At 48.8% G+C, this 25,015-nt stretch overlaps 1 protein-coding gene across 1 annotated transcript; it reads right to left on the reverse strand.

Annotated features, from left to right (window-relative positions):
- Nucleotides 1-13,648: 13,648 nt before the first annotated feature.
- On the reverse strand, nucleotides 13,649-23,366 carry LOC144146400 (uncharacterized). Its single transcript, XM_077678355.1, has 3 exons — nucleotides 23,358-23,366; nucleotides 19,387-20,148; nucleotides 13,649-13,687 (listed from the first exon to the last, which is right to left on the reverse strand). Exons 1-3 carry the CDS (start codon nucleotides 23,364-23,366, stop codon nucleotides 13,649-13,651), a joined length of 810 nt encoding a protein of 269 aa, XP_077534481.1.
- Between the last annotated feature and the right edge of the window lie 1,649 nt (nucleotides 23,367-25,015).

Genomic DNA, 25,015 nt, shown 5'->3' on the forward strand with positions numbered 1-25,015 from the left:
GCCTTCTCAGCCCACGTGAAGCTTGCAGGCACGTGCTCACGCATCGCAAAAGAAAACAAGAAGCGTAAAAGGCGCGGAAAGAAGCACGCGAACCCCTGCGTGGACTGCAAAGTTGGCGTGGTATATCAAATACCATTAAAGTGTGGCAATGTCGACATAGGGCAGACCGGACGCTGCATTAACGACCATTTGCGTGAGCACGGCCTCCCAGATAAAAAGAACACTACTGCGCACTTGCTGATTCACTGTCTGGCCTGCACGTCTGGCGAGTCCATGCCGCTGTTAAATGTTCAAGGAGGTTAACGTTCTGCTCAGGTGCGGCGACACCGAGGCACGGGAAATTATAAAGGCCTATCACATTAGAAAGGAGGGAGGAGATTGTGTGAGGGACACATCAGTGTTCCTTCACAAACAAGAGATGTTGTATCTTCACTCGTATATTTAGAAATGTGACTGTGCCGCTTTCACCGTTCGCTATGACTTGAAAAAGTGCGCACGAGCTTTCTATTAACAGGTAAGGCGTTTTTTTTTTTTTTTGGACATGAGTCAAATTCACGAACAGCGAATTTGAGAAAAAAGCCAAAGTTTGTTGCCGTAAGTAAATGCAACGCTGTCAAAGCTACTATATGGTATCTTTTACATGTCAGCTAGGGAAGTTTATGGCCCCAGTAATTAAACATCATGCGGTGACTTTGAGCACTATTGGGATGATAAGTTTGTATTTGGCTCGTATTTAATTTAAACACTCACGGTGATGCGCCATTCTTAATAAATATTCATTTAAATTGACATGCAAGAATGGTTCGACGGAGTTGGGCGGAAAGGGCATTAAACATATGCAACAGGGATTCAAGAACAGCAGATCTATAGATGGAGAGAAGATGAGTCCTCTTGGTAGCCTTCGATTTCGATTTTCGAATGTTTTCGATTTCCTCTGCAGGGTAAGCGCTTCATTGCCTTGCCATTAATTTCCGAACCGCTCCTCGAGAAGGCTAGTCGTATTTTTTTCTTCACCATACTGAAGTGATTCGCACCGACAGAAGAGGGGGCGGGGAGATTTGCTAGGTCTTCCAAACGGCAGCTATTTAGTAAAGTACTAAAATAGTAAATATGGGAGTGAAAAAATAAACATAACTAGAGTTACTCCGTAAGAACGGGGGAGACGAGATGAAATGATTGTTTTACATCTGTCAGTTTTATTTCGTTCACTTCTTTTTCCAGTCCCTTTGCCGTCGACGTCTGGATACAGATCTTTCGCCGATCTTTTAATTTATTACAAATTAGCAACTAATAGAAGAAAAAATAACTTTCTAAAGCCCCAACGTAACAGTCCGAACAGTAAAGCGAAAAGCAAACTACCACTGAGCAGCTGCATTTCCCTCATTTTCAATACGAACTACGACCTGTGTGCATGTTTGCAGTGTGTTATCTCACCTACTTCTTTGCCACCCTTTTTTTAGAGAAAGTTGCCGAGTTTTTTTTGTCACTGCAGTTTTATCTGGATTTGTTTCGGTTTGTGGATATGGCTTCTTTCGAAAAAATATTAAAAAAACACCTCAAGCGTACTGATATCTGTGGTCTGTCTAATAAAAGTTACTTGAGATTTTGCTCTCGTCCCGTCCTTCCTGTATGTGTTTTCTTTTACGCGCAAAGCCAATGTTTGCTTACCATGTCCTCTTTCGGACTGGCAAATTTGCTGGGTTTCTTTAACGTGCAATTGAAAAGTAATGAATTCATGAAAGCCACTGCAATAGGCCAAAAAAAATTGCGTGTGACGTTTCCCGATTAAAGCAAGTGCAAGACCCTCCTTATTAAAAATTTCACTGCAATACAAACAGTGTGAATAGGTTGGGCAATGGTTTTTGATCATACAAAAAACTTGCAGATGTGTTTAACTGACAGCATCCTTTATAGCGTTTTTTATGTCCTTTTATGTCACTTTTGTCACTTTTTATATATTTTATATCCCTTCTTATGTTTCCATTTAATATTGTTGGTCGTAGGTGACCGACAAATCCCCGAGACATGACTTGATATCTCAACTAACAGAACGCAGAGGTTTCTGTATGCGATCTTCTACTCTTCCTACGCACTAAGTGGAAAGGAGGGAGTGGAGTCAGGGCGCATTCATTCAAACATGTAAATTTAAATAACACTCTCTACGAGGAAGCACAAAGCAGGAGACGAGGAAAAAATTTGTAATCAGATCACTCTCATGGTTGCACAAAATGGGCCACACGTATACCCTATCCCGTAAGTTGTAGCCGCGGAGAGAAATTGTTCATTTGTTTCGTTGCTAATCAAGTGAGCCTGAACTGTCCCACCATCTGAATTTCTCCACGACTCCTACGAGTGCAAGTACTTCGTGTGACATTAATACCCAGAAAAAGTGGGTGCCCCCACTGCAATAAAACATATTTTTCTCAAACTGTGCCGAAAGGCGGTACACACATTCTATTCTTTCTAAAAATTGTCAGGCCTACCGCATATTGCCCGCGGTCGCCTATGACGAAGTGTTGTTTAATTTAGCTACATTATATCGGGAGTAGCGACGTGTTCTCGCCGTCATATGCTAATACTTTTATGCTTGGAGCGACAAAGATCCGGCTATATATTACGGCGCCATATTTGGGTAGATGCCTGTGCAAAACTGCACACCCTAATTCGCCTTAATTTCTTAATGTGCGATTTTCTTCGTGCTTGTGTTCATGCTTTCTCGGCAAGGTTATGAAACCTTCCTTGATCTTTTCTTGAAAGGATAAATTTATTATAAAAAAATCCTGGTATCAATGATACAACGTAACAACCAGAAACAATTAAACAAGTGCAGCGCCTGTCGCTACAAAACTAATAGAGCGCGAAAGCTGCCAGTTACAGACACTTACAGAAACACATAAACAGTTTCAAGTTGATTGTAGACTTGAAATCAAGTCTACAATCAACTTGAAATCAACAATTTGAAATCAAGTTGTTGATTTCAAGTTGATTGTTGCGATGCGGTTGTGAAAGTGGGGCCGATGCCGCATGCTTAAGCCCAGACAGCTTAATTGACACCTCGCGTGCCAAATTTAGAACTCCAGCCTGGACGCAGCAGTTGGCAGATGGTGGCTTTCGCATATAAACGTGGTCTTTTACAAACGGAGTCAACCTTTTAAACCTATACATCGTGCTTTACTGCACAAACATGCTTTACATCGTGCTTTACATCGTGCTTTATAGTAGAAACAGAACGTCAGCGAACGGTATGCCGGAACGTAGGTGAATCCTTCGGCCTACGAGACATCATCATCATCATCATCGGCCTATCTACACCCACTGCAGGGCAAAGGCCTGTCCCATCAATCTCCAATTACCCCGGTCCTGTGCTAACTGCGACCAATTTATCCCCACAAATTTCTTGATCTCATCTGCCCATCTAACTTTCTGCCGCCCCCTGCAACGATTACCTTCTCTATGGATCCACTCTGTTACCCTTAATGACCAACGGTTATCTTGCCTTCGCATTACATGCCCTGCCAGCGTCCATTTCTTTTTCTTAATTTATAATATCTCCTTAACACGCGTTTGTTCCTTGACCCACTCCGCTCTTTTCTTGTCCCTCAATGTTACACCTATAATCTTCCGTTCCATTTCCCGCTGAGTCGTTCTCAATTTAAGTTGAACCCTCTTAGTGAGCCTCCAAGTTTCTGCCCCGTAGGTGAGTACCGGTAAGATGCAGCTGTCATACACTTTCTTCTTCAGGGACAATGGTAGGCTGCCATTGGAGGCATCATGGCTGTGTCCAAACTTGAGCATAGAGGCGGCGATTCTCTGAGCTGGACCCTACAGCCATTTATCACAGCTGTGATAAAGCTACTGTTAACAATCTAGAGATATCTCACGCTGAGCTACTGACAAACCGGCGCCGCAAATGTGTCGAAAAGGCTGTTCAAAGGCTTAGCAAGACGTGTTCGTCGTAATATCAGCGTCGGCCAGTGAGCCTTCATTGCACCCCCAGGAAAAGAGGCCGAATATAAAGATAACGATGACGAGAGCGTCGTCGTCACTGTAAAACTGTCCCTTCGTTCAGTTGTAGCAAGTGGTCGACGTCCGAAGACAAGTAGTGCAGCACATGCTTTAGTTTATTCGAGAATGTGACATTCAACGTCAAGACAATGAGCGTCAGGTCATAGAAAATTCCGGAAACACTTCAGCGCTTTTTATAAGTTGTGAATACGACAAAATTAATTTCCATCTGAAGGCTAGTGAGCGCTTTTCTAGTTTCGCGTTGCGAGTAATGTTTTCGAGTTCAGTTGCGGCGTGCCTGCGGTGTACGACGCTGCGGCTTCCGGCGAAGTAGATGCTTCAGACCACATAGCGGTACGGCATGCAGTGCCGCGCACAGAGGCCAGCGCAGAACGTCAGCGTGAGCGAGCGAATGAGTGAGTGAGTGACCAAATGGGGCAGTGTAAGTATACAGTCGAACACGGATATATCGAACACGGGTATATCGAATTATTGTCTATATCGAACTCATAAATTATCCCCTTGAAAATTCTGTGTAAAAGTATAGGAATTCGTACGTTTATATCGAATCGTATTTTTCCCTACATTGGGTATATCGAACGCCGCGCGAGCTGGAAGGTGCTCTTCGGCGGTCGCTGCCCCCCCCCCGATTAAGGTTGAGGAGGATGTAAGGAATGCGCGGGCATGGCGAAGACTGGCTGGCGGAACTAATCCCCCCTACCGGAACGAATTTGCGCTTGCCCAGTCGGGCCCCGCTACCGGCCGCCGTACTGTTAGTGGACGGAGCCCGGTATGCTAAATCTCTCTAGGCACACAAGCCAGAACGCTGGGAAAATGTGGCAGTGCGAGGTAGGGATGCCCCGACTGGGGGCCATACATATGATGACAGGCGCTTGGAACGGCATGAAGAAGGAGACCGTGGCCAACTCCTTCCGGAAATCACGCTTTGTGACGGCCGAACTTCCCGAAGCTTGCGAAGACGGCGACGACGACGACGTGTGCATGGGCGACACGTTTCGTGAGTTGTCGTCCCTTTTCCCGGCTGCTGTCCCAGCCGGAGTGTCTGCCGACGACTTCGTGAACGCTGACACCAATGTCCAGGCTGTTTCGAGCCTCGGTGACGAGGATATCGTAGCTGCGGTAGCAGGAGCCCAGGCGAAGTAGCTCGAGTGGCGAAGATCGTCAGGACGAGGAGGCGGCTACACGATCGTACTCCGCGGGTGAAGTGGCCGCTGGGTTCGGCTTGATTCGCCGTTGTTGCGAGGACATGGAAGGAACTAGGCTGTCGCACCTGGACAGGCTCGAGAAGATCGGGATCAGCGTCTTTAATTTAATTTCCAGGACGAAGAAGCAGGCCAAGATCAGCGATTTTTTTTTTCACGGAAATAAAGCGTTCTGTTGCGTCGTAAGTGCGGAATTAGTTGTCATTCATGAATGCGCCGATCGGTAAGTGATCGTCCGCCATAGGTGAGGTCTCAGAGCCCATATTTTTTATATCGAATTCTTCATATATCGAACTATTTCGCGATCCCCTTGGAGTTCGATATATCCGTGTTCGACTGTAGTGCCAAAGTTTCGACAAGACTGGTCGGCGTAGGGGCGTGTGCGTGCGGTGCGTGCGGTGCGTGCATGCGTGTGTGCATGATGGAAATACACATACCGAAATTTTGTTTTCAACAGTCTTAAGGCGCATGTCGGTGCCTATGGTTAATGGTGAATGCGGCTGGCCACTCACACTCGCCACTAATCACTCTCGGCGAGAGGCCCTCGCCCTCGCCGTCCACGACTCACTGCGGTAGTCCCTTACTCACTCCCTTGAGGCTGACGCTTGCGCTATGCACTCTTCCGCACGTGCATTTGTTCATTTCGTTAATTTTCGTTTCTCTTCCGGAAATGGCGTTAAAGTTCTGACACGGAGTTGCAGGAAACTCGCTGTTCAATGGCGCGTGGACTTCCTTGGAATACCATGCGCAATGGTTGGTGTCATACTGCACTGCTACTTCCATACGTTACGATGCGACTGTTGCGCACAGCGACGAAGGTTGCTACCAGAATTCCGCGTCAGAGTTCGTGCTCGTAAAGCTGTCAGGAAAAATCCCGGGCCCCCTCCAATAACGTTAAACTTGGAAAGGGGTGAAGCATGCAGTGTATAAGTGTATTCTTGGCTCCTTGGCGTTTTTGTCAACGGAGATAAAACCGTTGGAGGGTAGAGGAATACAGCTTTGCTGGAAAAGTCTCTTGTCTTTAAAGCACGAAGCTTTTTAGCGCGAGGCGCAAACGAGCGTCCCGGGTTTTTTTTTTTCTTTTTTAGTGCGCGTTACGAAGCGCTACAGCGCGAGGCGTAAACTAGTGTGCCGGGTTTTTTAGTACGCGTTACGTTCTAGAGCGAGGCGTGAACGAGTTTACCGGTGTTTTAAGTACCGTGACTACATGATATGAAAGACGATTACGACGACGACCGCGATGACAGGAGACGCCATCAGCCCCAGCCCCTATAAAGGGTTTCGCCCCTAAAACCGAGTATACACTGGGTTGTAGCTTCGTGTTTTCACCTCGGCAGCTCTATGGTGTTGTATTTTCCGCTGTACTTTGCTCGCTTGCTCCCTTGCTCTGCTCGCAGCATAGACTGTTTTTGTTAAAGCACAACTTGCTGTATCTCGTACAAGTCGGAAAAGACAATATATATTTTACGTATCGCACTAGTATGTCGTTCCGCAAAAGCGAAAAGTGGCGTTGTGGTGGAAGCTGCGCGCTAACTCGCAACGTTCTCGCGTTGTAAACTCTACGTGCTCGTTTAAGTTTATAGCTGCGCTTCAGATTTCGCCATCTGGCTCAGATTCGTCCTCTCGGCTGTGCGAGTATAAGTATTGCTAGCCGGGACTAGGAACCTGGTTTTCACATAAATCTGGTGTCATAGCTTCGTGTGCAGCAGCTTCCACGCGTGCCTTAGCACAGCTGATTGTACACTAAGGCAGATGAGGAATATTGCGCTTTGTCGTGCTAGTTGCATGACACACCGCATTTTCGCGTCCTGTTGCACTAGCGGAAGCACCCGGAGATTCCCTGCTATGTCAATGTACTAATGGGTATGAGACATATTCAGTTATTCGCTATTTGTCCTAATTAGATCACCGTGGAGTTTTCCACCATTACGAATTCAAATTCGTGTCTTTACATCGGCCCCTACGGTAGGCGTATGGTTACAGAAAATGGCTGGGACTATCGTTGTATTGGAAGTATCCCAAAAGAAATTGTACGGTGTTGGTCAGTTTAAATGACTGGAAGCCCATTAAAAGTTTTACCATAGTAGGTTTTGCGGATAACTATCATTCACAGTTTCATAGCAGTAAACACGCAATCCTAAGCCATTCTAGCCGCGGTAAACAACCGCCTTTGAACCACGCGGACAGACGCGCGTTTGTCTGCGAGAATGCAAAGATAGCTCATTATCCATTCAAATTCGTTGAATGTATTTCTTCAGAAGAATGCAACATCCAAAATTACATACCCTCGAGTTTTGATTCTTGCAACGGGTGTAATTTATGCTGCTTGTTGCGAACAACCTACTCCGCCTTCACCAGGAGTATAGCATCGAACGTAGTGTCATTTATTACAACTAAGCCCCTTTCAATCATCTCGTGCACTGTCTCCCACTGTTGATATCGAAGGAAAGAGTTCTATGCATCCGTACCTGCGCCCAACGGTGCGTAGAGTTCCGCCTTAAGGTCTTATGCACCTGTTTCTTGTTGGTGGGCACAGATACCTCATGCTGCGTGTCATGGCGGCATGTGCATTATGCGTGATTATTGACCAGTTACAGATGCAAATTTAGGGCTCTGTTTTGACAATAAAGCGTAAATAGTTTATTGGCAACCTTCGGGAGCAGCACACAGACGGGACGAAAGACGCACAACAGAAAGAAACGCTTGGTCCGTTTGTCCTTCCGTCGTCCCGTCGGCGGGTTGTTTCCGAAAGTCAGAAGCGCCGTTTCGAGCTTGTATACCCTGCATTTTGGTGTGTGTTCGTTCGTCGGTTCATAGTACTGGGCGCCATACTTGCCGCTCTAGCTCGTTGAGAACTCCTTGCCAGGCTGGTGCTTATCGCGTTTTGTAACGCAGACGCTGCCCTGTGTGCGGGCTCACCGGCAGCGCGCAGATAAGAGGGAAGATACCTGGTGCGGAGAACCAGTGGCTGCTATGTCCTTGCCTTGTGGTGTTGCGCTTGCCTTTCGTTGTGATCTTATTGTGTGCTTCCGCTGGTTACGGCGCAAGTTGTGATTGTGGGCGCGCTGGTGCCGCCCGAGATAACCCGCGCACACGTGCCCCTCCCCCCCACAAATGGCGTCATCCTGTATCTGCTGTTTTGACGGAGGAGCATTGTGCCTGCATCGACATTTTCGGACTCACACGTGAGACACAAGAGCGTTGTGGCGTCACAAGACACGTTATTTTGCGCCTTGCACCTTGTGGCTTTTGGCGAACACACAGCGGCACGTGAGAGCTGACTTGCAACAGGTTCTACTACTTCACAACCATTGCACCATACAGCGATATAACAAAAAGAAATTACACTATCTGCCCGTAGGGGAACCCTAAGTAGTATGCGAAGCAGCCATGGGGTCGACTGAAGTTCCCATTACTTTTCAGTTCCTCGTTTCCGTTGACGTTCAGCTTCGCGTGCCTTCGTTGGGTCAGTAGCTTCTTGGCGTAGTTTGAATGAGTGAAGGACATAGGGCGCGTTCGTACCACATGCTCCCGTCTCGGTTTGTAGCACAGTGGGAAGAGCGCCAGGTACCTCCCGTTGCGGCCAGAGAGTCGTGGGATCTAAACCGGGCGCCACCAAACTACCTTTTTATAGTGGACTGCGCTGACGTCAGCGCAAATGCTGACGGGGCTAATGAGACGCCCTGCGCAGTAGAGTGCGGATGGCGGACAAGGGAGGGAGGGATATAGCCCCGAGCATGAGATGCTCCGCATCTAAAAATTGTGCCAGTTTGTTGATATATAACGTGGCTCGAACCCCAGGAGGGAAAAAGCAGGCACTCGAAAGAATCGCGGTGGTGTGCTTCTTTTTTGCTGTTTTGTCCCTGCTTTGTGTGCTGTATGATCCGCAATGTATATTGCATCCACAGTAGATTGTCCTGCTGTTATCAGCTTTATTTATTCTTTTCTCTTGGACAGGCGATTTTAAAATTTCCACGCTCGTAGGACGCACACTATTCCGATCGCATCGCGTGGCGCTGATTTGCTAGAAAATAACCAATTGGAATAGCCGTCCAGTCACGGGAACATTAGAGATAATTACATATTCATCAAATTTGGAACATTTACTTGTATTCGGTGCCATCACCGAACAACTTATTTAACCAAGAATCGAATTCATGCCTATTCCAAAACTGCAGGTCCTATCTGAAGTTAAAATTGATCAACACATTCTCCCAGGATTTCTTTGACGTCTTTAAACTGGCTTGATATTTGGCAGCGAAGCTGTTAGTTTGGTGTTTGTTAGAATCTTTTACATCGTTCGTGTTCGTAGACAAGCACGCTTTGGGGCAACGCCAACTGTCTCCTGAAAAGGATGTATAGCTCTTCATCTAATGTACTTAAAAAAAAATTATTGCGCAACTAATTGGACAGTAAAACGACGCTATCATTGCGCCCAATTTCATTTACTTGTCATCATAAGTTCGCATGACAGTTGTAGGATGCAGCGAAAGCACAACAAAGGTGAAATTTAGGCGTTACTAAAACGTTCAGTTGGTATGTTCCTTTCCCCTTCTTGTGCCCGTACTTCTATTCTTCACGATTCTCATTTGTTTTTGTGCATCTGCCTTACCCCCTCTACATAAAACCACTCCCAGTGGGACACACACCCACGCACGCACGCGCCCCCGCACGCGCATCCGCACGTACGCGCACACACTAACACACACACGCACACGCGCGCTTGCATGAGCACACTCACACAGACGCTGATATTTCGCTGAAAAAAAACCTATTGTCGTGCATTAGTTGTTAGCATTAATGGCATCTTGAAGGTAACGACATAAGTTCGGGGATATTAGTGAAATATTCTTCTGGTTTCTTAGACCGTTTGCATGAGCCAAACTTGATGCTAGTGGAAAGGAATAATGGAGATATGCAGCCATACACACAAAAAAAAGTAATTTTATTGCAAAGTAGATTACTTATTTGGGACTTTTTGTTGGTACATTGCAGCGTTATTAAGGAAAACCGTTTCAAACGCGAAGCGCTTCTTGGCCATGATCACCACTCCCGTTTCCTGTGTCAACATGAATATCTGTTGTATGAGGTGTTGGATTATTAACCCACTCCCGTTTCCTGTGTCAACATGAATATCTGTTGTATGAGGTGTTGGATTATTAACCCGCTCCCGTTGTTTATTTCTTTACAATCAAACCGCAGTGACCCCCCTCCTCCCCCCCCCCCCCCCCCCGCAAGTTCACACTGACTTTATCTTGTGCGGGAAAAGGCACCTTTTGATAACTCCCCAAGACATTTCGATAAAAGGTTACTCTTTCAATCCTGAAACAGCGACCACGAAGTACTTAGGATGTGCAACTAGCAATCAAACAATTCCTCACTGCTGTAACTTCGCCGTCACCATCAAACAAGTACTGGTTCCGGAGGCTCGCTTCTTTTCCACAAAAAGTCCGACAACGAGAAGAGCCAGGCATGAAGCCCTCAAAGCCTACTTGAGTGGAAGAAGGTGTATTACAATGGACGGAAAAATAGGGTGCGCCTTTTTTAAACAGAATATATTTTATTTGGAAGAGAGGCTCTGGCTTTTTTGGATAGACAAAAAGTTTTTTTTCGTTAATGTCATTAGAGGCTAATGGAGTGAGAGGGGGACACCCTTCTGGCATGTAGACAGAAAATTGTATGTCCGTCCTAAAGGTGGTAGGCACCCGCATTCACGTCGCGTTCTTCATTCCGACTTTAACATATATACTCCGGGCGCTGTTCTTCTGGATTGGTCTACGCACAAAGTATGGCCCCGATGGCCGCGCCGGATGTGCGTGCAGAGCAGACTGCCAGCTCCACACTACTGCTCCTGTAATACCTTGCTTTTGATGTAGAACTGTGCAGTGAGTGTGACAGATGGAGTGTCGACGGTATCAGGCTTTGAGAGAGATAAAGAGAGAGAATAAACTGTTGTGTGCAAAAAAGAGCACGTGGTCGTACTTTTTATTTTGGGGTTGTGGAGCAACTTTCTCTTGTCTCGGCACAAAAAAATCTCAAGGAGCAAAACGCGAAGGTATATTTCAAAAATCTAAACATCAGAATCAGATCTCAACAGGAGTGACTAAAAAAAGAAATGGACACAAGAATCAGAGAAACACTCATCATAGGCAGCATCCCCAGGAACATGCACCCAAGTTTGTTGTAATTGTGGCGCCGTGCGATCCCGACTCGGTACGCGGCAGCGCTCGGAGGGCCGCGCGGCTTGCGCAGGATTGCGCAACAAGACGGCAAGAATATAGGGGTTCGCTTGCACGTCGCGGGATGGCGCCACCGGCTCGCTTGGGAGCGGGGAGCTGGGAGTCGCGTCGGCGGGGAGGCGGCTGTGGAGAGCGGGGACTTCGGCTACGGCGCTCGGCGGCGGCGGGCGGCCGCTCCGAGCGAGGGCAACTCGGCGTGCGGCGGCAGAGCGACCCGGCGTTTTCCCCTACAGCCTGGACCGACCATCGTCCACCGGTAGCGGCGGAGTCGAACGACTCCGGCCGCTCGCGCAACGCGGGACCCGTCGATAACCGAGAAGACGGGGCCAGCTAGGGGAGGGTTTTGGGAATAAACTCCTTTGGAGGTTGGGGTCGGTTGCCTTTGTCTCTTGCCTTCCTCTCACGCCGACACCGTCTACACGGCAGCCGCGTGAGGAGGGTCATCCAAGACATACCCATACCACAAGTTACAACCAATAAAGCGAAGAGGAGGGAACCAAGGCTTTCCACATGAAATGAACTGGACTTCCACATGAAGTGGAACTGGAACAGGAACTTCCGCATGAACTGGAAGGTACCCTATACACAGATGCAGCACTACAATGATTAGAAAATTCATGATATGTGTAGCCATGGACAATATGCGATCTATAGTGAGAGGCTGTATGGCTATGACCAACTCTCCGCAGATCAGAGTGAAAGCGGCAGTAGCATTCGCCAGGGCCACCGGAAAGGCAAAGATAATGATGGAGCGATTTCGCAAGCGAACATACAGTGATTTTGCCAGCGAAATGGGGAGCGATGCGACGAGCGACGAACTACTTGTGGCAGCGCAGTGAATCGCGAACCGCTTCGCTCGTTTCTGATTCACCAGAAAACATCGATCATCGCAAGAAAATGGGCTTCCGGCTTCATGAGAGAACTAAAGGAAGGGGCGAGTGACGACACAGTCCATCCTAGAAACGTACGACCCTCTGCTTACTGAAATACGTTTATTTCTCGTTTGTGTGATAAATGCACACATAAAAAAAATTGGTCGCGTATCTGCTCATTTCGTTGCAAATGCCGTCAAAAGACGATAGTCTTTATCGGCTTTTGCGAAGTAAATGCCTCCCTTCGCTTTCCCGCTCACCTCTCATGTTGTTCCTCTTGCGTCGCACTCCTCCCAAAGTAAAGACGCCAAAGGTTTGCTTAAATCTTTTTAAATTTCCCACACTCCACTGCTCCAAACCGGGCGTCTCGATGCGAACGCTGCCATACGGCGAAGACGCGCGTTAATCGAGGCGCCCTACTTCAACGTTTATAGAACCGCGTTTCCCTACTCCACGTGCGTTGCAAGCAGAACGTGGAACCTATCTAGTGGAACCTTGCGTAACTGTTGCCGGTTGATTTCTTAAAATGGCGCTAGAAGCTATAGTGGCGCGGGCGACAGCAGGCGACGGCGGAGTGAATTCTTTTTCTGCAGTTGATGAAGTATTTAATTTCGCAAAAGTCAAGAATGTTTGATTTTTTATAAGGGAACACTGTAAATGTCACTTCTCTATTGATTTGTTGTCTCATATTTGCGTAATGTCTTGTTCTTCTTCAGCAATGTTAACAAGTATGAACATTACACCGGACATGACGGGTAGATTTAGCTGTGACTATATTAGACTATTGCGCAGGCATTGTTTTGCTTTGGCCGGGTGGCTGAATCGAGTCAGAGACAGACAGACGGACCGACAGACATACAGACAGACCAAAATTTCTGGGTTTAAGTAGCCCAAGAAAGACTTTCGTCTTTAAAAACCTTGCGGCCGTGTGTAATTTGATAGTACTATTGGGCGCAGGGCGGCAAAGTTGGGATCGCATTTCTGCGTCGCTCGTGGCGTCGCTCTCACGTGGCTGCCTCAGCGAGCTATTAGGGCGAGCCAGGGCAAATCGCCTTGGCGTCGCTCGCAAGAAACCGCTTCATGTGGTTGCCGCTTGAAACTTCTGTCGAGGCTACATTTCGACAACCACATACAATATTATTGAAGGCATAAAATAAGGCCCCAAAAGAAAGACCGCATTATTATGGATTCTAGCGCACGACGAAATGCCTGGCAATGATGTGACACATGAGGCTCAAAAAACCGAAACCGCATTATTATGGACTAGAGCGCACTAAAAAAATGCCTGGCAATGAGTCACATTGGTAGGCTACACGTCGAGCACCCCAGCCCCCCGGTGGTGCACATGCTGCCGGATGAAAGAGTTGATGGCAGGGACGCACTAACTATGTATATATAGAGAAACCTTTACCGCTACACAGTGAAACCTGGATATAACGAAGTTGACAAAAATTCCCAATTTTTCGTTACATGCAGGTTTTCTTTACATGCAGGTTTTGAGTTAAGGCACCCGTGAATCAAGGAGAAACGAAACCAAAATGGTAGACATCAGTGATGGCGAACTCACCGCTCAATGATTTATTTCATGGTGAAAAACTGCGTGAGTTGCGCCTAGTGCTGTCCCATGAGCTCAGGCACTAAACGGCACTCCAAAGAAGCAAGATCACTTACCTCCGTATTCACAAACGTAAATTAAGGATCACTTTTGACACTTCTCGGTGCCTTAACCAGTTGCCAGAACCAAACTGAGGCTGGAATGGCGTCTTTTCGCGAACCTGGTGTTCTTTCCCGCACTCAAAACTGTTGAGAGGGTGCTAGATGTAATACTGTACCGGGCGGCGACGTTCTTCTGTCTCGCCGGCGGAGACGGCATTTAAAATTGCGAGCTTGTCTTGAAAAGGTGGAACCTTTCGTTTTGCGGCAGCAGAACTTGCCACCCACAAGCCGAGACCACAGATAGCAGTTGACACGCGCGACTACACGCCGACAGGCCAGCCTAGCACCCAACCGACACCGCACTTACACTGGAAACGCTCGCTAGTTTGCGGTGCGGATGAAGTTACATAAATTAGTGCATTTCTCCAGAGTTTTGTTCAGAAAAAGTGCAAAAAACAATGGCTCATCACAGTAGCAAATTCGTTACATCCAGGTTAACCATCGCGATGGCTTCGTTACATAGAGGTCACGAACACATGGGTGTCATTGGGGTTGGCAATGGATAATTGTAAAACTTCGATTTATCCAGGAATTTGTTATATAGAGGTTCGTTACATCCAGATTTACCTGTAGATGTAGAATATACACTGCATACATACCTCTATATATTGCCTACTACCCCGGGACAATCAGTGTTTTTTTTTTTGAAACTGGCAGCCAACGGGTATATTCCAAAAACGTGTTGTGGAGATGCACAGAGAAACAAAAATACACACGAAGCGTAAACGTCTTTAATGAGGAGCAACGGCAGACGGCGCAGCTCAGCTCCGAAGAACACTTACAACACCTACTTATTCAAGAAGATGAATAGACACATTAAGGGTGAAGGACTACTAGCCGACGACTGGAAAGGACAGGGCACCCCCCCTTCAATCTATCTTACAAACAACTCAAGTTGTCCATATATATATATATATATATATATATATATATATATATATATTGTAAAGGAGATACTCGACGTTCCTGTAGAAGGATGGGCCCGTTTATTCGTGAACGAGGCGTCAGCGCAGCAGGGGCGAGCCGAGACGACCAGCTTATCGCGAGGCTGAGCTTCAACGAGAGCGTCCTCTTCTTCGTCGTCATCCGACGCATACCCACATACGGGGAATTGCCCGTTATGACTTATGCTGGTCACAATTGCTCGTACATTTGCGCTACATACATACTTGCTACAATACCCCCGGCGAAAAGGGGAAGCCATCCTGGCGACCTAAGGGGTACACGACATGAGCGGGTCATAGTACGGCTTGAGCCGCGCGACATGAACTGTCTCACGCCCCCGACGGCGGCGATCTGAAGTGGGCGTTACAGGCTCAACAACATAATTCACCGGCGATGTTCGCTCCACAACCCGGTAGGGGCCGTGGTATTGCGACACAAATTTCGGTGACAGTCCGGGCGTCGGGCACGGTATGTAGAGCAAGACGAGGGATCCGTTCGGAAAAGTTGGAGCTGAGACCGAAACGTCGTGACGTGCCTTCTGGCGCTGCTGGTCTTCCGTTGTAAAGCGACGAGCAAGCTGGCGACATTCCTCGGCGCGTCGAGCGACGTCTGAAACTGGCATGAATTCGGAGGCGTCAGGTCGGTACGGAAGTATACTGTCCAGCATGCATGAAGGCTCACGACCGTAGAGCAAAAAGAACGGCGAAAATCCTGTGGTTGTCTGCTTAGCGGTGTTGTAAGCATACGTCACGAAAGGAAGAACGAGGTCCCAATTGGAATGGTCCGAGGAAATGTACATTGCGATCATATCCCCCAGTGTGCGGTTAAACCGCTCTGTCAGTCCATTGGTCTGTGGGTGGTATGATGTGGTTTTGCGGTGAACAACGTTGCATTCAGCTAGAAGGGTCTCCACGACGTCGGATAAAAACACGCGACCTCGATCACTGAGTAGCTCGCGAGGAGCGCCGTGGCGGAGAATGAACCGCTGAAGGAGAAATGACGCTACTTCTCCAGCCGTGGCCGCCGGTAGCGCAGCTGTTTCGGCGTAACGCGTCAGATGATCAACGGCGACGATGATCCAGCGGTTACCGGCAGCTGTGCTGGGAAGTGGGCCGTAGACATCAATGCCCACTCGGTCGAAGGGTCTCGCTGGACAGGGCAACGGCTGAAGTGGAGCGCTGGTGTGCTGCGGAGGAGTCTTGCGCCGTTGACAGTCTGGGCAGGATTTAACAAACTTTTTCACAAAGGTATACATCCCACGCCAGTAGTTGCGAAGTCTAAGGCGCTCGTATGTTTTCAGGACTCCAGCGTGAGCACACTGCGCGTCATCGTGAAAGGAAGAGCAAATTTCCTTGCGTAGGTGGCGAGGAATCACTAGCAGCCATCTTCGACCGTCGTCGTGGTAGTTGCGGCGGTACAGGAGTTCGTCACGAACGGTGCAGTGAGCAGCTTGTCGGCGCAGTGATCTTGGAGCAGCGTTTGCCGGCGGGCATGAGAGATATTCGAGAATCGAGGTGATCCACGGGTCCTTACGCTGCTCACCAGCCATGTCCGCTATGGCGAGAGGCGCCAGGGTGTTATCCGCCGTCGACAAGCTCGCGACGTCCGATGGAAGCGGCGAGCGAGAAAGGGCGTCAGCGTCGTTATGTTTGCGTCCTGACCTGTACACAACACGGATATCATACTCTTGTAGGCGGAGGGCCCAGCGAGCGAGGCGACCGGAGGGATCCTTTAGTGAAGACAACCAACAAAGAGCATGATGATCCGTCACGACGGCGAAAGGGCGTCCGTACAGGTAGGGGCGAAACTTGCTGATGGCCCAAACGATAGCCAAACATTCCTTCTCTGTCACAGAGTAGTTCGCTTCCGCCTTCGTCAATGTACGACTCGCATAACTGACTACGTATTCCTCATAGCCGTCCTGTCGTTGGGCGAGGACTGCACCCAATCCCACACCACTGGCATCGGTGTGGAGTTCAGTTGGTGCGCGCGGATCGAAATGTCGGAGTATGGGTGGCGACGTAAGGACACGGCGTAGCCTCAGAAAAGCGTCTTCACAGTCAGCGGACCAATCAGAAATTTCCCCACTTCCACCGAGAAGTTGCGTGAGGGGCGCAATGATGGAGGCAAAGTTCCGTACAAAGCGCCGGAAATAAGAACAGAGGCCGATAAAGCTTCGCAGGGCCTTCATCGTAGTCGGCTTTGGGAACTCTGCCACGGCACGGAGTTTCGCTGGATCCGGGAGGACGCCATCTTTCGAAACTACATGGCCCAAAATGGTGAGTTTCCGAGAAGCGAAGCGGCACTTTTTAAGGTTCAGCTGCAAACCGGCGGAAGTCAGGCATTTCAGTACTTGTTCCAGGCGCGTTAGATGGGTCGTAAAATCTGGTGAAAACACGACGATGTCATCTAAGTAGCAAAGGCATGTTTTCCATTTGAGACCGCGCAATACGTTGTCCATCATTCGTTCGAATGTCGCAGGCGCATTACACAGTCCGAATGGCATGACATTGAACTCGTAGAGCCCATCTGGCGTTACAAATGCCGTTTTAGAGCGATCGGCGTTGGCCATGGGGACTTGCCAGTAGCCGGACCTCAAATCCAATGATGAGAAGTACTCGGCCCCTTGCAAGCTGTCCAGGGCGTCATCAATTCGGGGCAGCGGGTAAACGTCCTTACGAGTTATTTTGTTGAGACGTCTATAATCCACGCAGAATCGAATGGATCCATCTTTTTTCTTGACAAGGACCACAGGAGAAGCCCAAGGACTCATCGATGGTCGAATGACGTCGCGTTTTAGCATGTCCTCCACGTGTTCCTCAATAACACTACGCTCGGTGGAGGACACACGATACGGCCGCTGTCGCAATGGTGCGTGGGTGCCAGTGTCGATCTGATGCGAAACAGTTAACGTGCGGCCCAAAGGAGTGCCATGACAGTCGAATGATGAACTGAAGCGTCGTAGAACGGTCAATAGTTGGTCGCGTTGGGTCGAAGTAAGGGCGTCGTCAATGGCGTTGAGAAACATAGTCGCATCACGTTGGATATCACGTAAGCAACCGGAGCTAAGCGCGGTGATATGAACGGGAGAAACGTCTTCAACTACGTCGATAAGAACGGAAGGCTCAACTTTCTCTACAAGGCCAACGCATTCACTGCGAAAGAGTTTGATGGGGTACGGATTTGGGTTTGAGAAAGGCACAGAACAGGAACCGGATTTGAGGTCGAGGACAGCGAACGGTAGTGGAAAGGATTTGCGACGCGACAAGAGACCAGAAGGAGCGAATATGACTGTGGCGTCCGAAACACTGCTGCATGACAATGGCACAAGCACAGTTGAATCCGGTGGGATGTCGGTGTCGTCAGCAACAAGCAACTTTGCCGCGGCTTTCTCACAATCGTCTTCAAGTACCGGAAACAGCTCTACTTCAGCGCGCGCGCAGTCAATGATGGCGTGATGTCGTGACAAGAAGTCCCATCCGATAATGAGATTGTGAGAGCAGGACGGCAGGACGATGAGTTCGATGATGTAGACGACCCCTTGAATTGTAATCCGAGCAGTGCATGCGGCCAGCGGTTCCACAGGTTGCGCATTAGCGGTGCGCAGGGTAACACCATGTATAGGCGTCGTCACCTTACGCAACGATCGGCAAAATTTATCGTCAATAACAGAAACCGCAGCTCCAGTATCAATGAGCGCCAGGGTAAAAACACCATCAACAAACAAATTGATTAAATTAGGCGGCGAAGAAGGAGGACTTTGGCATTTCGACGGTGACGCAGTTTTTGCCTCCGGAACTGCGGCGTCTAGTTTTCCGTCTGACTAGTCGTAGGACGACGGCGCATCGGAGAGAGTGAGCGGCGTCGTGGAGACTGCGAGCGACGGCTGGCGACGTCACGGTCATCAGACGAGATGGGTGTCGTCGAAAACTGGGCTGGGGCGTGCGTCATGGGTGGTGAGGGCGCATAAGGAAAGGACCACGATGAGTTGCGCGTACCCGTCATGCCACGGCGACAGTAGCGTGCCACATGTCCCGCAATCCCACACGAATAACAGATAGGGCGATTATCGGACGTGCGCCAAGGGTTTGCGAATGGGGACGCCGGACGCGGCACGACAGGCATGGGGCGAATGCGTTGAACTCCGGCAGTGGCATGACTCCCAGTGCTTGCAGCAGTCGCAAGGTAGGGTCCCGGTGCGGTTCCAGTAAAAGGTCGCGCCGCGGTCTCGGCATAGGTTAGAGGCATATGTTGTACTGCATCGGCGAAAGCCAAAGGAGCGGTCATCGGCGTTTGCGGCGCGATGTCGGCGTAAGCCACTGGGGCTACCGCGAGATTGGGCTGCCGGGTGCATGGAAGTGCGTCAGCGACTTGTTGTTGTATCACGCTCTTGAGGGTTGGGGCTAAATTGGGCTGAGGCATCTTCACTACGTCGCCAACGAGAGAAAGCTGACGAGCCACTTCTTCGCGAACAAACTGCTGAATCTGGGCGAAGAGGACACCCTTATCGTCAGAGGCTAAGCTGCAAAGCGAGTGGTTTTGCCCCGCGGGTTTGCGAGTGAGAGCCCTCTCTCTGCGGAGTTCATCGAAGTCTTGGCAAGCATTGATGATTTCAGCGACAGTGCGAGGGTTTTTCGCGATCAGCATCTGGAAGGCGTCGTCTTCGATGCCTTTAAGGATATGCTTGATCTTTCCCTGTTCAGTCATAGCGTCGTTTGCCCTGTTACATAAGTCAAGGATGTCCTCGATATAAGAGGTAAAGCTTTCATTCGTGCGCTGAGCGCGTTCGCGCAAACGCTGTTCAGCGCGCAGTTTTCGAAGTGCTGGGCGCCCGAACACTTTGGTGAATTCGGTCTTGAAGTCGGACCATGTGCGAAGATCAGACCCGTGGTTCTTATACCACGTCTCTGCAACACCGGTAAAAGAGAGACTGACGCTGTTTTGCTTATGCTTATCGTCCCAGTTGTTATGGGTGCTCACACGTTCAAAGGTGGCGAGCCAGTCCTCAGCGTCCTGGTCATCAGCGCCGTTGAAGAAGGGGGGATCCCGTTGACGGACCGTTCCAGGGCAGATGATCGGTGCCACAGGAGGTGTGGACTCGTGGTGGTTACCATGAGACATCGTCGAGGGAAGTGTCCGACTGCGCAGCTCCAGGGTAGACAAATGGGGACCCGAGCAGGACCGCAACCTCCACCAAAAATTGTAAAGGAGATACTCGACGTTCCTGTAGAAGGATGGGCCCGTTTATTCGTGAACGAGGCGTCAGCGCAGCAGGGGCGAGCCGAGACGACCAGCTTATCGCGAGGCTGAGCTTCAACGAGAGCGTCCTCTTCTTCGTCGTCATCCGACGCATACCCACATACGGGGAATTGCCCGTTATGACTTATGCTGGTCACAATTGCTCGTACATTTGCGCTACATACATACTTGCTACAATATATATATATAAAAGCAGTAGAAGAAACTTCTCGAGGAATCACAAGAAAGAGTTGAGAAAGTGGTTTGAGTAACTTACAACCTAGAAGCATGCACGCTTATATAGGTGCAGAAGGTGTGCTACAGTGCACCGTAGTTAAGAACATTGTCGGGTTGGGGCGAGGGAATAGGGAACAAGGGTAGGGAACAACGGTGCACTGTAGCACACCTTCTGCACCTATATACGCGTGCGTACTTCTAGGTTGTATGTTACTCAGATGAATACTGGTTCTCCAATCGAAACGTCAGTAAACCACTGTGCTTGCTTTTAATCGTGAGCCAACCATTTTCTCAACTATATATATATATATATATATATATATATATATATACAGAAACAAGGGTTGGCAGTCGAGAAAACCTCGGAAAGCAAAGGGGAGGATGTGGTAGATCATTGAAACAGATTGAGAATTTGGAAAGAAAGAAAGTGAAGAAAAAATGCCCGCCAGGTGGGATCCGAACCCACGACCTTAACATAAATACCCGAGAAAGTGCTGGGGAAACAGCCCCGCCGGTAGCGTAGTGGTTATCGCACCAGACCGGTATTCTGGAGGTCGTGGGTTCGGATCCCACCCGGCGGGCATTTTTGCACCACTTTCTTTTCGACTAAAAAATTCTTCATCTCTTTCTATGACCCACCACAACCTCCCCTTTGCTTTCCGACGTTTTCTTGACTGCCAACCCTTATTTTCTGTCTTATTTCACGGAGCCCCTCATTTCCCATTTTCTGATTCGCTACATGCATAGCGAGGGCCTCTGTTCTGGCAGTCTTGTTGCCAAAGGGAGCTTAAGAGGGTTCAAAGCTGGTCGACCATTCTGGACATGTCGTAGACACTCGAGTCACGACCCGGGGGTTAAAAAGAAGGTCCCCTTCACCCCGATTAGTCCGAATGGCGCTGGCTACCACCCCCAAGCACAGGAAACAAACATACCTAACATAAATACCCCAGAAAGTGAATGGGAAAATCGCCCCGCCGGTAGCGTAGTGGTTATCGCACCAGACCGGTATTCTGGAGGTCGTGGGTTCGGATCCCACCTGGCGGGCATTTTTTCTTCACTTTCTTTCTTTCTTTCCAAATTCTCAATCTGTTTCAATGATCTACCACATCCTCCCCTTTGCTTTCCGAGGTTTTCTCGACTGCCAACCCTTGTTTCTGTGTTATTTTCAACGAGCCCCTCATTTCCTATTCTGATTCGCTACATGCATAGCGAGGGCCTCTGTTCTGGCAGTCTTGTTGCCAAAGGGAGCTTAAGAGGGTTCAAAGCTGGTCGACCATTCTGGACATGTCGTAGACACTCGAGTCACGACCCGGGGGTTAAAAAGAAGGTCCCCTTCACCCCGATTAGTCCGAATGGCGCTGGCTACCACCCCCAAGCACAGGAAACAAACATACCTAACATAAATACCCCAGAAAGTGAATGGGAAAATCGCCCCGCCGGTAGCGTAGTGGTTATCGCACCAGACCGGTATTCTGGAGGTCGTGGGTTCGGATCCCACCTGGCGGGCATTTTTTCTTCACTTTCTTTCTTTCTTTCCAAATTCTCAATCTGTTTCAATGATCTACCACATCCTCCCCTTTGCTTTCCGAGGTTTTCTCGACTGCCAACCCTTGTTTCTGTGTTATTTTCAACGAGCCCCTCATTTCCTATTCTGATTCGCTACATGCATAGCGAGGGCCTCTGTTCTGGCAGTCTTGTTGCCAAAGGGAGCTTAAGAGGGTTCAAAGCTGGTCGACCATTCTGGACATGTCGTAGACACTCGAGTCACGACCCGGGGGTTAAAAAGAAGGTCCCCTTCACCCCGATTAGTCCGAATGGCGCTGGCTACCACCCCCAAGCACAGGAAACAAACATACCTAACATAAATACCCCAGAAAGTGAATGGGAAAATCGCCCCGCCGGTAGCGTAGTGGTTATCGCACCAGACCGGTATTCTGGAGGTCGTGGGTTCGGATCCCACCTGGCGGGCATTTTTTCTTCACTTTCTTTCTTTCTTTCCAAATTCTCAATCTGTTTCAATGATCTACCACATCCTCCCCTTTGCTTTCCGAGGTTTTCTCGACTGCCAACCCTTGTTTCTGTGTTATTTTCAACGAGCCCCTCATTTCCTATTCTGATTCGCTATATATATATATATATATATATATATATATATATATATATATATATATATATATATATATATATATATATATATATATATATATATATATACATCCATTCACGCGTTGTAACTGCCGAACCTGCCGCAACTGGCCAGTTCTCTCTCCCACTGCCCCTGGGAAGGATTGGAGATTAGGCGATTTTTTGGGTTTCCTTGGCAGGCACACGCCATGTGGTTGAGAGTGCTCACCTCTTTGGAGTAGGGGAAGGTGGGAATACAGGTAACAGAGAGATAGAGATAGAGAGAGAGAGGAGAGAGAGACGCGTTATTTTGTTCTTCAGGATCAGGTATTAGAGATGAGAAGGCCAACAGGGCCACCGCGACCGCCAGGGCCCGGGAGGTGGTCAGGACGTAGCCTTACATCCCGCCACTTCAACTCTCTTGATGCCCTCCTCCTTAAGACGTATAGTCATGCACTCCTGCTTCCCCCTTACGCCCAAACGAACCGCTTTCGCCACCTAGGCATGCAGAGCACCATACGATAATACTTAGACGCCCACCACATCTTCCAACTCCCTCGCGTCGCGTACTCCGCTAGAGGGCACTAGATTCTGAACTGAAAAACATACTCCGCGCGCACCATACCAAACCCCACTTCCTATTCCACCTGACATCCGTAACAGCCTCCGTATCCGCCCCTTACATCTCCAGATGAACCCAGCTTTCGACTCAGGCCGAGGACAAGCACAAGGCAACATCCACGGCCAACTATACCCACCATCACCATGACACTATATACTTATTCCAACTCCTATCCCCACAAACCTGCACTCTGTGTAGCTGTTGTTGGCTAACGCCTTACATCCACACAATTCGACTTCCTTGATGCTCTCCTCCAGAAGACGTATAGGCATGCACTCTTGCTTCCCCCTTACGCCCCAATGCATCGCTCGCTCGACCGAGGCATACACAATGCCATGCGGGAACACCTAGACGTCAGCACATCTTCCAATTCCCGTGACTCGCGTCCTCCCCTACAGGGAACTACATTCTTAACTCATTAAATACTACTAAACCACCATCCCCATTTCCCACACTCAATTCCACCTCACATCAGTAACAGTATCGGTATCCGCCCAAAACCTCGCCACATGCGCCCAACTTTCCACGCAGCTCGACGACTAGCACAAGCCAACACATACGCCAAGCTATACCCACCATCACTGTGCACGCTATACACAGATGCCACTCCCTACCCTCACAAACCTTCATACTGTGTTGTTGTTGGCCAACACACACCACTAAAGCTAAGGCGGCTACCATGCTCACTACCAACACAACGACGGCTGAGGCGGAAGCCATTGCCCTTGCGCTCACCAAGCGCCCCTCCCCAGAATTCGGTGACAACTAACAGATGGTGAGCTTGGTGGCGTGAAATTTAGATAGCTGGAGGAGTGTTTTAGTTTGCAACAGCCTCAGTGTATGCCCCTAGTCCTCTGTGAGTGACGCGTGGGCGCGAGGACAATGCTGCCTACCCAACATTCAGTGTTGTGTGGCGCTCTGAAACGTTACTAGGAATGATTGATCCACTTTCCGCCAGAAGTCGCTCGGTGTTCGGTCAGCTATTTCTCATGCTGTCGTCAAGGCCGTAAAATTGTCGCTACAGCGTACAGTTGTCAGAGGTCCCCAAAACTGATGTTCCGTAGATGAGGTCGTTGGGTAAGAGTTTTTAGGGAAGGTCTTGATTTCGTGCCCTAAAGTATCTTCTATGAGCTGCTTGGGAGTTAGTAACGATTCATCGGTTGAGGTGTGCGCAATGAAAATAACGACAGTTTACTCAGCTTGGGTGGTGTTCATACTAGTACGTGTGACACTGGAGAGTTGGTGAATCAATTGGTAGCAGGTGTTTTGGTGCGGTAACGACTGAATTTGAGGCAAAACCAAATGAGGTAGTGGATATCCCCTTTAATGGAATTGAGACGGTGAGGGTACTGAAGTGTAGACAGAGGGAAATATAATAGTCTGACAATTCCGTGGTATAACTGGCATTGGAGACGAATTTATTCATGAAGACTTCAGCACACCGCCAAAATTCAAGAAGGGACGCGAGGAAGCTGGGCAGAGTAACGTTAGGAAGTAAATTTTCTTGTTTTTTTTTTGTAGTGAATGATTTCCACCAACGGCGATGAAGAAGCCACAGAGAGGGTGGGGGTGGATCTCTGACGGGTTGAGGTAGCGAAGATGCTGTAGAGACTCAAGCATCCAACAAAGCAGCCTGATACTGAAATACCCGTGCATGGGAAAGCTATATGCATAAGCATTCCATTGTGCAAATGCCGATATTCTAAAAGAACGAAAATACCAGTAGCAACGCAGCTTCATTCATGTCTGGTTTTATGTAATTCCACATTCACAAGTCAATGCAGTTCATGTTGA

Source organism: Haemaphysalis longicornis, unplaced genomic scaffold (assembly GCF_048455015.1).
Source record: "Haemaphysalis longicornis isolate Haplotype H1 unplaced genomic scaffold, Haemaphysalis longicornis Haplotype H1 scaffold_7, whole genome shotgun sequence".
Lineage (NCBI taxonomy): Eukaryota > Metazoa > Arthropoda > Arachnida > Ixodida > Ixodidae > Haemaphysalis > Haemaphysalis longicornis.

What these genes read in the sequence shown, in the direction of transcription:
- LOC144146400 (XM_077678355.1), bottom strand. An exon ending in TAGCCCCAACCCTCAAGAGC is followed by an intron (nt 13,688 to 19,386) that starts GTGATACAACAA and finishes TTCATCCGGCAG; the next exon opens with CATGTGCACCACCGGGGGGC.